Source organism: Carassius auratus, chromosome 37, assembly GCF_003368295.1.
Source record: "Carassius auratus strain Wakin chromosome 37, ASM336829v1, whole genome shotgun sequence".
NCBI lineage: Eukaryota > Metazoa > Chordata > Actinopteri > Cypriniformes > Cyprinidae > Carassius > Carassius auratus.
Genome location: NC_039279.1, coordinates 14,521,358 through 14,535,532, shown reverse-complemented (window position 1 = coordinate 14,535,532; position 14,175 = coordinate 14,521,358). Strand labels below are relative to the sequence as shown.

The following is a 14,175-nucleotide window of genomic DNA, read 5'->3' as shown; positions in this document are numbered from 1 at the left end:
CCCTGAGGCCCAGGGGTGCCAAAAAAGAGGTGGGAACAGTGTGGGTGGAACAGGGGCCTAGCTATGGCCAGAGAGCGAGACCTCCTGCCTCTGTGTGTGAACTCATAAATGTCTCCCCATAGCACTCTTAAATTACCGCCAACTCCTACGCAGCTACAGGAAACATCTCCACATAACTTACCATGTCTTCTGCTTCCTTTATATACAGCAATAGGGTCTCCTTATATACAGCAATATGGTCAAAATGGTCTCCCAATTTCTCAAGGATGTGAGCGTTTAAAGAGAGCATGGGACTCACCGCTGTCTGCGTTCCAGCATAAAGCTGCAGCACAACAGGCCTTTTCAGTGTGTCACCCACGCTTGGATGAAACCACACTCTGACATACTCAGAGCAGGCCTCCAGTTTCTGGCCCCCAGGGGAGCGGCCAGCAGAGGACTGGGTATTGAAAAAGCAAACAAAGTTCCAGATGAGGGCATGCTGCACTCAGGCAGGACGTTAACCCGGGTCTACAGAAATTCCATCCCACTGCTACATGCTATCCAAGAAAATAATTCACAAATGTTCCCTAAGACAATAGATTTTTCTCTTTAGAGAAACGCACAGGTCTAATATAGTGTTACACTGAAAGTTTTGCTGTTTTGCTTCTCAAAGGTTTACATTTACTTAGCCTATATACCGACTATAGCCGTCTGTGTTTACGTGAATACTAGCCAAGATAGGCATTTTGACAACTTTGTATGAATTTGGCCCTTTTCGCACTTAAGGCAACAGAACTCTATACTTTATATTTGCCTGCTTTGCGTGTGGGCGCACAGAAAACGCACAGAAAGCGGTCTATAAGAGAGCATGCAAGTACTGTACTGAGCTATCTTTCGAGTGTTTTTTGAGCTTGAATGTCTTAAAGTCACTTGAATGTTTAAATTGGTAAGACTTAAAAGCATGTACAAATGATATATTCCGTCATCTGTTATCTCGTTATATGTGTGTGAATTAATAGAATAATGCACAATGCCCACAGCAAATTTAAGGTCCTGCTCTGTCTCTTCCTCTAATTCCTCAGCTGTGAATGATGTGAGTGGTGTCACTGTGATATCACTGAGAAGCTGCAGCCATGGCCGGGATGATTTTTGGTGTGGCAGCCTGCCAGAGCAGAATGAATGTAGAGGAAACACTGTGTAAAATCTTTTACTACTGAATGTATCCTCAAAATGAACTGTCTGTTATATAATTAAATAAACTGAATTTATCACCAAGGTTAAATAATCTCATTCTTGAGGGCTTTCCAGTGGAAATACATCCCAATCCATGAGGATTTTGAGATTTGAGTTCATAACCGCAGGAATGTTACATGCTTTTCCTGAAGCAAAATCCTTAGTGTAGCACATAACAAAGGAGTTATTTAACATAACAAATGTAGAAACCCAGCAAATGCAGAAAAGGACAGGTGAACGACTCATTTATCTCATTTGACTGCGACCAGGTTCATTTGTATCTGAAATAAAATGTGTTGCCTTGAGGTTTAAAGCAATAGCAGCGTGTCAGTCATTTACCTTGTCTCTGTAAAGTGAATTTATTCTGCATTAAAGAGACACGTTTCATCGTCTGTGTGTTGACTAGACCTACGCTGACAATGAATTACATAACAACTGACTATCAAAGACTGATGCTTTTTCTTAAGCACATAACTTGCCTGAGGGATTTTGTTTTGTCTAACATTTAATAACACAAATCCCACTCTCAGATGTTCCGTTTCTTAAGGGCTCTATTTTCCCTCTCTAAGCATTCCCATTTTCCTTTTCTTCAAAGTCTCTAGCAGCAGACAAACTGACAATAGAGCACAGCACAAAACATGTTTTATTACCCATGGAACAATGGAGTCCATTTTTCATTCCATATTTTCACAGCATTCCTCTCTTTTCCTTCAAGCCTGACATGGAGTGCCCTACTGCCAACAATCACCTTCAGGAAAGAAAATTCCAGCAGTGGGTATGTGAATGCATCCAGACTGTTTCCTGCATGTACACACATGCTTGTGAACACACACACATACATACAAAGGCCCGGTGCTTTCCTGCGGTTCTGCAGCCGAGCTGGGATGAAGCAAGCTTGAGGAAAACAGTCCTCACACTGTTCGTTCCTAAATCCCTCTACAGGGCAGCCGTGTCTGCTCCCATTAAGCCGGCCTTTAGGGAGCTGTGTTCACATCAAATTCACAACATCCTGCACACTGACTCTCTGCTCACACTGCCAGACTTCCAAATGGCACGTCATCATAAGCAAGTCTCTTTGATTATCTGTTTTTCTTCGGCAAGTAAGATCTGCACAGAGAATGAAAATGAATTTTGGTGGAGCTTGAAGAAAAATGACAAATCCTTATCTCTACAGTCTCTGCTTTGTGCCATTATGTGGTGGCTCATCCATGACATGCACAGAGAAAATCCAAAAGAAAATAGAATAATCCGCAAATATTACTCATTTGGTGCGAGAGCAGAACCCATAATCCAGATGGTGATATTTCTGTGGTAGATAATTTTGCAAATGATAAACGATCAGTCCTCAAGACCTTTAAGAAAGTCAAGTGCAAAGGGCATCATTCTTTGAGCAAGTGGATCTTCTTGTGCGAGTGCCTTTGAAATAAATCTAGATGCATTTGCGGTCACGGGACGGGTTAACGCACGGTACTGAAATGTGTGAAATTTGCCACTGTGGTGAAACACTAGCACGGGCTGCTAAAGCAACATGGCAAATCTCAGCACCCGTTTATCATGAGCTGGAAACTTAATAAGAAATCCACATGTGAATTTTCCCAGCATTATATCTCCTTTGATGAATTAATTAATTTAGCCTAATTAGATTTAATACTAAATTGATGTGTTGTAAGCATCTTTGCCCAGTGGAAGTGGTCCTCTTGCTAGGCTTAAGGAGCCAAATGCTTTGTGTATTTGAAAAGCTTACTTTAATCACACTGTAGCCCATATCACCAGATTTAACCCAATTATTAAAGCTTATTTTCACCCTCAAGATGGTTTTAATTCCTAATCACAAATAAAAGGGGGCATTTGCATGAGATGGAGGAAAGGAAACAAAGCAATTAATTATCTGGGTGTGTTGGAAATTTTTGCACCGCAGGCAAATCTTAGGTTTACATTTATTTACTTTAATTAAATGTATGTTTAGAGTAGACATGTGCCGGTATTCGGTAATGCAATATATTATGGTAATGAATATGCACGATATTGTTATCATGGGCACTTCTAAATACCATGAATAATTATTAGGGGTGGCACAGTTCAACTTTTTCATGGTTCGGTTTGTTTCATGGTTTTAGAGTCACGGTTTCGTTAGAGTTTGGTATGTTCTATGTTTATGGAAAAACTATACTTTCTAATAATAATAAAAAATAATATTATATACAACTACAAGCAACAGCACAAATACATACAATAGAGTAAAGATACAAAAAATAAACAGTGATTTTCAGGGGGGTGGGGGTTTTAGGTAGGTCTAGCATTAGTTTTTAGGTACAGAAATTGAATAAAGTAATCAAATGTAAAACAGCATTGCCTATTGGACTGTATAAATTAAAGATTATTCTTTAATAAAGTTACAAAAGGTTTTTAATCAAGGGCATTGAGTGATTTATTTGTTGTTGCTGTTCAATTAATATAAAGACTATCACTTTAAGAGAATACACTGATCCAGTGCACTAGTACAGTAGGCCTAAATTCAGCCGGATATTGTCTGCTATAGGATACTTACCAAGACGGGCATTTTGACATAATTTTTGTCTGAATCTGTCCATTTAAACACAATACTTAAAGGTACAAGTTATTTTAGTAAGTTTATTTTAAGATATTTGCAGTAAAATAGACAAAAACCACTAGGCTAGTGTTATATATTTTGTCCAGCTGTTTACTAACAATATCTCTAATGCAATGGTTTTCAACCTGTGGTCCGAAAATAATTGGCGGCCCACCTGCAATACCACCAATTATTTTCTGTTAATTTCCAGTCCATTCTAGGGCTGTGCGTTTAAAAGAAATCATCATAAACTCACGACTGTATAGCACGATTTTCCGCTGCCCTGACCTCCCGTAGTATGCTATCCGATCCAATCAGAATGCATTGTGCCTAGCACGAGAACAGAACAGACTGGGCTTTTTCCCAACTCCAGGTTCACACATTGTCTGTGATGCGCCTTTTTTCCGAGCCCATGTTAACGGATCAGAGCGTTCACACTTCATGCGGTAAAAGGCTAGAAATAAAGTCTATACATTTTGTTACATCTTTACTACAGTGATAATTTTGACTTATGTCTGTTCTAGAGACATTACAACTTTTTGATAAAGCTCTACTTGGTTTTCTTTTCGAAATATGTTTCAAATTAATCCTGAATGCATTTATGACTGTAAAAACATATAGGTGTGTGTCACAATCGCAAAATTGATCAAAGAAATTGCGATAGTTTTTTTTTTTATCGCACAGCCCTAGTTCATTCAATACAATAAATACAGTTAACAATCTAGCTTCTGAGTACTAAGTTATTAACCCAACAATAGGGGGGTCAGTTAATTTTTTGTTTGAAGTGGGACGCGCAAACATATGTGTGTGGTTGTGTGGGCCACGATGCTGAAAAAGGTTGGGAACCACTGCTCTAATGTTTTCAACTACTTGTAAATCATTAGAAAATTCCCCTTCGAAACAGTGACACGGGGCAGTGCAGTCACCCATCAATGACGTTAGTTTCCCTTTGTTACCGTCTTTACTGATGTAAAAACCACATGACAACAGTGTGTGGACAAATGCGGAAGTAGCTTCGCGACAAACTTCAACTAGAAAGAGGTGCCGATCTCGCTTGTGTTTTACTCGACAGGTGAGTTGTTTTGATTCGTATGATTTTTTATTTTTATTTTATCTTATTGGAATCGAAACTAGGAATCGATAAGAATCGATAAAATTCAAACGATACCCAACCCTAGTAAGAAATGTTACAAACATAGATAAAATAACTGCTGATAGTCAATCATATTTACAGTACAAACCTTGTCAGGGAACTATGAGGGCAAAAAAAACTAAAAACAAAAACAAAATAATCGTTCAATAATCGTAATCGAGGCAAAATGTTCAATTAATTTGATTTTAGGCCATAATCATCCAGCCCTACTATACTATAAGCATATAATATGTATTATATATTATATGTAGTATATATAATATTTTTATAAAAGTATTACATTAGTATACTATTCAGAACATAATTTGTGTTCACTGAATAATGTAAGGCACATTTTATTAAACTGAGAATCTCCAGACATCCTCCATTCATATGGGTACACGCTAAGGCAAACCATTAGGATCTGGCATCATGTTAATAAAACATAGGATTTGTATGAGAACATCAGAGCTGTATTCGGGTCATCAGCCATGTCCATTACAGATCACCCCCTCTGAACCCTGTGATGACTTAATGGCTGCATCGTGCAAATACATCAATAGTTTAATTTTTCTGTATCTTGTCAGAGATAAGCACCCCTTAGTCAACATAACAAGGAGAAAGCTGTCTAGATTGGGGATCAAACTGAGTCGTGGCAGGACCTCAAACATCTGCTAAAGGTCAGGTTTCCACAGTATGGAACCAATCAATGAAGCCCATAGAGCTTCCAAACAAAGAATAGTGTTTCACACTGCAGAAGGAACCTTGCCCTTCATTTAAAGGACACTGATTTTATGCACTCAGTAATCCCCTCTAGGCAAGACAACCTTCAATCCATTGGAGAACCAACAAAAAGACATATGTGAAACTTGACTTGTACTTATATGTTATCAATTTGGATGTAACTGGCCATCCTCATTGCATCACATCTACTGCTTCTTCTGAAACAGAAAAACTCTGTACAAAACAATTATTTGTTGTTTTTAAAGCATTAAACACAAATGTGTAAGAGTGATCTTTTAAATGGTTTTGATGAAGCATCTAAACAATAACTGAATTACACTATTTCATTAGCTATAAAATTTTATTACAACAGCAATTTTACAGTAGGTTGTGGGCAGCATGACCGTCATTTTATATCATTTTTAAGTAACCCAATTTTATATTATTGTTATGCTATTTATAATATAATAACTTGGTTTTAAATGTTAATAACTACATGGTAATGCCTATTTTTGGACAATCTAGCAAATGTAATTGTTCTATAAATCAAATGTTGTCTTTCTGTTATGAACTTGAATGCATGTGAATGCAAACAACATAATTCAAAAGAAAAGAATGAGTCCGGCATGAGTGCAAAAGTAACTTCACAACTAAAATAACTAATATTATAAAACCGATAGTCCTGACACTCAGTTCTTATTGGATTGATGTGTAGTCTCTGATTTCATTTACTTGGCATTAACATCTGCTTTTCAAGTACTCCCAAGTACCTGAGTACTCCACATCATACCTTGCATTCATCTATTATTTACGATATTGCTTAAATGCCATAAACAACTAAATGTTTTACGTTGTGCCTAACACCCCTTAATAACTGCAGCCTCTTCCAGCTGATACATTTCTATCACTGCACAACATACACTGTCATACAACTCCGCCATAATTCATTGTGGTATATTCAGCCACTACAAAGAACAATACTGGGCTCAAAAATGTAAAACTGGCACACGTTTGCATCAAAGGTTTCTTGAGAGCAGCAGACACAGTTCCACCACATGATGAATAGACCAGATTTCAGCATTGTTCCTGAACGATTCTTTGCTCGCTGTAATTGCACTCAAATTTCCCTGGAGATTTTCACAAAATCTAAAGAGCAGCAGCCACTTGCTGTGCCATGCCAAAGGTATGTGTAGCTATATGTGTTTGTGTGTGTGTATCTCAAAGTCTGTTGCGGCTCCAGGCGTGAACACACCTCCCACTGGGCCTCTCTTTAAAGGTGTGTCATGGTGCACAATAATGCCTCCAGCTTGTGGGTGTTGCTTTTCAGCCCCAGGCACAACAAAACAAAATAAATGTGGGCTCTCAGCAACCTCCTTCAGATCTTGCCAAGCTACCTCAAGTCAGGACATTGAGAAAAAACAAAACAAAACAGCCACTTAAACTCAGATGTATATTTCCATCCTGAGCTAGATTTAGGTACAAAGCACGTGCCCATAAAGGTGGTCTGAGCAAAAATACTTTCTACTACATCAGCTGTACTACGCCACTTTCTCTGTCTCCTGCTTTCCTGTGCCCAAGCAGCACTTCCACATGCATCATTGGGCAATAACATATGTGACTATTCAAAGAGAGAAGTTAAGATATTGCTTTCTAATACTGCTATCCGGACGTGGGACAGTATTTCTCAAATCAAATCACTCAAGCCGGAATCGTCCAAGCCACAGTTGCATTACCTTTGAGCCAACAAGTGTTCATTTGTTTGAAGCAAATTTAATTAAGAACACATTCCAGTATGCTTGTCAAATAGCATGACGGCCACCTCAGATGGAACTGCTAAAAAAAGCCAAGCCCTTATAGTAACAGTCCATTTATTTGATTTGTGAAAGTATGCGCTGAAAAAGAATATACAGTACACTCTAAACGGCAGACATCTGGTTTCGCTTAAGAGCACATTCAACAAAAGCAGAGAAGGATCAGCACAAGGAGATAGTGCTGGAAGCCTGCGTTGGCTCAGTCAACCATTCCCGCCTACAGAAAGCCTTGTTTGTGTTTCATTTCTGACCATTTGCTGTCTTAACTCAGGCTAAAAAGACTCTACCATCACAGAAACCAAAATTAACACTTCCAGTGCGTCGGAAATTAGGAAGCCAATATTGCCCATAAATTGAGCAAGATAAATAAGTTTCCCTGCTTTCTAATGGTAGTGTGATTCAGATATAGTGGAATAGGCTCTGTGTGTCACTGCCGAACTAACAGGATATTCGACACTACTTACTCATTGCATCATCCCAGAGCTATTCAGACCTCCATCACTAATGTGTCCATGTCCATTCACAAAGAAAGAGGTCAGTCAGCGCGGCGCCAATAAATGAACTAACATACTTTAATGTGGGACTGTACTGATATCCTAAATAATTTAAACTATACACATTTACCTCAATTAAATGCTCAAATATGCGCTAAAATGTTCTGTAGTGCAGCCATTTCACAGCAAGACATAGGCGCTGTTCCAAAACCTAGTGAGCTGTCTTGCTGTCTGCTTGGTACATGGGTAACATCCTAACTGTAGTGGGACCAAACAAGTAACCGATTTTTACATAAAATGATATAACCTAGTGCGTATGATAGATTTTTTTGTATACTTTTGTACTGAATGAATTATATTCATAACTGAAATCTCTCTTATTTTGTCCTCCACCATCGCCGATGGCTAATAGACATCTCTCCATGCCGCTTTACTAAAGATATGCACCTCGCCTATTTTGGAAGACAAGAGTATGCACTCTTGCACGTATATTATCCACCATACATCATTGCATCACTATATCATTGATATCGTGACACTTTTTTTATCATGTAAAAATGTATACCAGTATTATCGTGGGCAGTATGATATGGTACACCCCTAATCTGCACAGTGATTCACACCACTGGGTTGTGGTTGCTATGGGATACAGTCCAATGGCTGGACTGAGATGTCACTTCACCTGTATGTTAAAAAAATAACAACTGCAGAATTGAATTGCATTAAGTGACAAATGTCATGATCAAGGAAGTCATCGCAAGACCTTGCGTATCATTATAATTGCTCAGGTTGAAACAATAAAAAAAAAAAAGGAGTGAGATAGACAAAAAAATTACATTGTATTGTATTGTATTGCTACAACATTGAAACAGTGTTGAGTAAGCATCATCATGTAATTGTTCTCATATCAGAGGAGCTCAGAGTTTTTCCAGAGAGGTCTGGCTGGTACAGGACAGGGGTCAGTCCAGGTTAAACAGGCAGATTCTGGGAAGAGCATGTGCGTCACACACTGCAGGCTAAAATCAGTGTGACATTATTTGATCTTCATTACAGAACTATTTTAGAATAAAATGTGAAGGTTTTGTCAGTGGACAAATGTGGCAAATGTAAAGGTTTAAAATTTAAATTGATAAGTTTAAATGCCAAACACACAGAAGAAGTGAAAAATGATCAAAATGCACGTTTAGCTTGAAATATATGGGGTACGAATATGAAATCATGTAACATATGCATGCAGTATAAAATGCATATTCTGCAATATTCTGCAAAAAAATACTATGCACTAATTCAAACAACATACTGTACCTAAAAATGCAATCAACTTTGCCTTAATAATTTGATTAAAGGTGAAGTATGTAATTTCTGGAATGTAATTTCATCAAACTAGGGCCCTATTAAATCCTCCAGCTTTTTTCCATTTTTATGACTGGATTCCACGATTACATTCATGTTTTCTGAATTGCAAAAATCATATGGTCCTACCAAACACATCTTCAAAAAAAACTAAAAGGTTTCTTGAATACGAACAAACAGATGCAGTCCGTATTCTTCAAGTAGCTTGTATTTTATTTAGATATTTATATAGCCACAAACTGTCAACTACAAGGTTCAGTCTTTAAAATCCAGCATTCAATGGAAGGCTGTTACTTTTCACGAGAAGCCTGACAAGGAATGCACATCAGAGAAAGGGCATATATCTAACTCAATAGAGTACAAAAGTTCAATGTTTTTCCACCACATTGCATTCACTTATGCTGCGTCCTTCAACACTCCTGGCAAACTACTGTCGCAATCCACCCCTGAAAGGGAACACGCTAGAACACTCTGCATTCAGGTTAACGCTCCCATCAACCTTTAATGTTTAAACTCGAGGCCTTCCAGTCATAAACCTCTCCCGCCGATAAGTGTCATTTCTCTGGTTTTGAATCATTATTTTACAACTGCAAAAGATTACAATGGGTTCTTTATATTACGTATGTCTAATCCACCGACAATTAAGATAGGAAATGTATCATTGGCGGGGCTCAGACAGAACTGCTGTCATTCCCGGAGTAAAGGTGCACAAAGAATGCTCAATAAATCCTTTTAGAGACGTTATGGAAACGGCGGCTCACTGTCAAAGGAAAACAGTGCAGGTTTATATTGACAGTCAGGCTGAACAAAGAGCAATCTCTCTGTAGGTTAACTCTGGTTCAGGGGAACGGCTGAACATAGCGCCCTTTATGCTGTGCTGCAGTGGGGGAGGGCGGTGAACGACCACCGGTCTCAAGTTACGAGCTGTTTTCTTAAGCCACAAATCACATGGCCACTTCCAGCTCTTTGCAGCCAGTTGTTGCCAATGTGATTGAATGATGTAAATAAATCTGCATTGGTATTTTTTGCAATTAGAGGCTTTATCATCATCCCTGTTATCCAGGCAAAAACAGTGGTGCGATGTCATGGGAAAAAAGGCTGAAGAATTTCACGACTAAACGATATGTGATTTTAGGCTTGTTTACTGTATACTAAATATATACTGCACATACAAGATTGTAAAATAGTCTTTAATTTCATGCCAACTCTATAATGTAAAACACTTTTTAAACTATTCTACCTCAGACTTTTTAAATGACTACTTTTCCATGTTACCATTAAAAAAAATGTCCTGCAATATACAGGAAAAAAATGGAAAGAAACAAAAGCGTTTACAGCTTGAACTTTCAGCTGCAAGGCAGCTATTGAGTATGGAAAGTTCTGTGTGCTGATTAGCAGCGGTACAGTTGGTGACCTCAGGACACAGCCCTGAAAACAAACGGCTAGCAAACTGTACACACTTACTCTATACACACAATGACAGGAGCCGCTCCATTCATCTCCACCGCATGAGAGCTGTCTAAATGATCAAAACCAAGCTAGATTTAGCTTCAAATATAAGGAAGTTAGCCTCTAAATTAGTCTAAATTCTTAATATTTTCTACTCCACACCCTTAACTTAAAATACATTTAAAAAGTTTACATTTTACACTTCAGTGTTATAATATTATTATAAACTACTTCAAACTATTTTGTATAATTTCAGATATATATTAGTGGGGAGATTTTTGAGACCCATAAAAATACAGCATTTGAAATTACTTATTACATTAAAAAAATTGAAATATATGAACGTCAAAATAAGGGGCACATAATAAAACTACCTGTACTAATTCTAACGATAAAAATAGAAATAGCTATTTAAAATTTGATGTAAAAATTTAAAATGCAGATATTAGAATTCTTAAGACATTTAATAACTAGAAGCGCTACAACAGTTTTATGAGGGGGTTGGGAAGATTTATGTATGTGTTATTACATTTTACGACTGACAAAATAAAAACTATCTGCAACGTTAAACATCACGGATGGCCAGGGAGTTATTTACTATGTATTCATGAATGAAAATAGGTCAGAATTGTTTTATGGCCCTGACCATTTACACAGATGTGTTACATATGGTCCATCTGTTTGCAAAATATTAGATTGCAAAGTGCACTATCATGATTACACTGAAACAAAACAAAGCAGCAAAAATGCTTATGTCTGAGGGGGGGGGGGGTAATATAAATCAGGATTTTAGATGTTACAATTAGAAATCTTGATGCAAAACATTTTCATTAAACATTATTTCGTTACTTGTCACTTGTAAGCGTTCAACAAAACATGATACATACAATAAGCAACATTTTATTGGTATTGCAAAAATGACAAAAGTCACACGCTGACAACTAATATTATAATCCACCAACGATGAATGACTGAGATCCACGTAGAGCTCTACTAACGTACACGACCCCATTGCCTGATTGACTACAAGCCTGTTTCCATGTACCAAACGATAAAATCTAGAATAAGCTAACATTTAACAGGCTATTTCAAAACGACAAATCCCCACTGAGATCTTCCGCTCGTACAATGTATTTTTCGCAGCATGTTGACCGTTGTCTTACCGTCAGTTCGGGATTGTCGTGGTCGCGGTGAGTGACGGCTCGGATGACTCCGGCTCGCCAGGACCAGCTCGCGATGTGCGCGGGCTCCAGCGGCTCCTCTCCGCTCACGCACAGGAACCGTTTCCCGACCACCATGGCGAAAAACCCCTCGAAAACTTGAACACTCGCACCCTACCGACCGCACATTTACACTGTCAAACTGCGTTCTGAACAAAAAGAAAGAAATAACCGTGATTTTTTTTCGCTTTTTTGCGTGTCGACCGCAACCCGGGGGATTTAAATTTCTCTCAGCCTCCACCCGCGAATGGTTGCTCTCGCGCTCAGTGAAACTGAACACTGGACCGGATCACTGCGAACGTAGAACTGGTATCCCTCCGCCTCACACAACCCTCGAAGTGAAAACCTCAGTAGGGAGATTTCTACTTCCGCCAGACAGATTAATTCTCAATGGGAGACTAGCTGCTTTCACACTATACGCCAATGTGAGGAAAATAGCGCGTTAGTTGTTGTTATTGTTGTACACATTAACAGGCAGTGCAGGAATGAAGAATGTAAAAACAATCAATAATAATAATTTAAATATAAATATTATAAAAAATATAAATATTTTATAAAACTAATTTACCTAATGACATTAATAAAGTATATATCTGTCTGTCTATCTAGCTCTGTTTTCATATTTCTGATGCAAACATTATATGTCTGTATAATAATTATAATAAATTATAAATGAATAATGATAAACTATATGTAAATATAAATATAAATTCTATATTTATAAAACAAATAAATGATATACTTAATATTTAAATACTTAAAATGCAAGTGATGTACTAATAATGCTATAAAATATGATTTTGATATTAATAATACCTAGAAACATACACAGCAAATGTTATTTCTTTCCATTTAGTCATGCAGATGAAAATATTTTTACATTTTATGTCCTATTGTGTTCCACACTACTCCAATAGCTGCCCTGTGGGCCATTCATTGATGAGCACAAGAGGAGCACTGATATATGGGAAGCATATCCACTGGATACAATCAGTCCGTGTCACCTTTAGGTCAGAGCAGAAGATGAAGACAGATATCTTGTGGCTGATAGAATCACAAATCATAGAGTGCTGCTGAGATTGTTGGTCTTGCAGACACTCTGCTGAAAGCAGGAAGGCTAATCTGTGCCTGACTAAAATGTTGAATGCAGCATGGCACGATTCCAATTTACAGCTTCTTGAGCATCAATTGGTGCATACAACAAAGTGCATACAACACAATATTTCTGTTTCTTCACATGCAATATGTAATATGTGATTACAACATATGCTATGATTGAATGGTTGAATTTATTGTATAATAGACCTCACTGTAACAGAGACTCATTATTATGTGAACATTAAACATATTACAAATGAAAGAAAGGATATAGTTGAAAGAAATAATTACCTTCTGCTAAGTGCTATTATATTACCCCAATATGTAATTAATACACAAAGAGAAAATTAGATCCTTAACACCTCAGATGTTTAATTACATGAAGGTGCAAGACACTAAATAGCTCTCTTACAGGAATAATGCATGAATTTCAGCAAGATTACCAAGAGAGACCACAATTCACAGATGCCATCTGTTGCCGGATGTGTTCCACTACCCAATATGTCTGTGCTTGATGTACTATTTCAATCAGTTAAATTTTCCACAACAAAATAAAAATAAAAAATTTGGTTCAACTTATTTACATCATTTATTTAGTAGCATTATTATAACATTGTTCATGTTCAAACATCTGTCACTTTGAACTCATATCCCATTTAAAGTATGAAACTCTATTTAATCCTTAAGGTTTTTTTTAAGATTCAGATTTTTTTTAAAGACAACCTACTATATACAGTAGATTGGCCTAGAAAGATAGATAGAAAATGTGTTAATGCCGTTAGGTAAATTCGTTCTATGATACTGAATTTATTCATTTATTTATAATTATTGTTTGTTTTTGAGTTCTTCGTCCACGTTTTAATAAACAGTTACAAGCTTTTTTTTAACCATATCTGTCTGTCTATTTATATTTATATTTATATTTATATTTATATTTATATTTATATTTATATTTATATTTATATTTATATTTATATTTATATTTATATTTATATTTATATTTATATATGAAATAATATTCGAAATAACATTTCGGGGAGAAAAGTATTGAATTTACTTGCGACAAAGGAACACATTACATTCCCCCAGTTTG

General features: G+C 37.1%; 1 protein-coding gene across 3 annotated transcripts in view; it reads right to left on the bottom strand.

Annotated features, from left to right (window-relative positions):
• The window catches only part of jmjd1cb (jumonji domain containing 1Cb), a 130,856-nt gene extending 118,609 nt beyond the window's left edge, over window positions 1-12,247 (bottom strand). For all 3 annotated transcript variants that reach the window (XM_026223003.1, XM_026223004.1, XM_026223005.1), the window contains exon 1: window positions 11,928-12,247. In XM_026223003.1, the coding sequence (XP_026078788.1) occupies window positions 11,928-12,062 (135 nt within the window). In that variant the 5' untranslated portion in view covers window positions 12,063-12,247. The remainder of the gene's footprint in view (window positions 1-11,927) is intronic.
• Window positions 12,248-14,175: the final 1,928 nt, after the last annotated feature.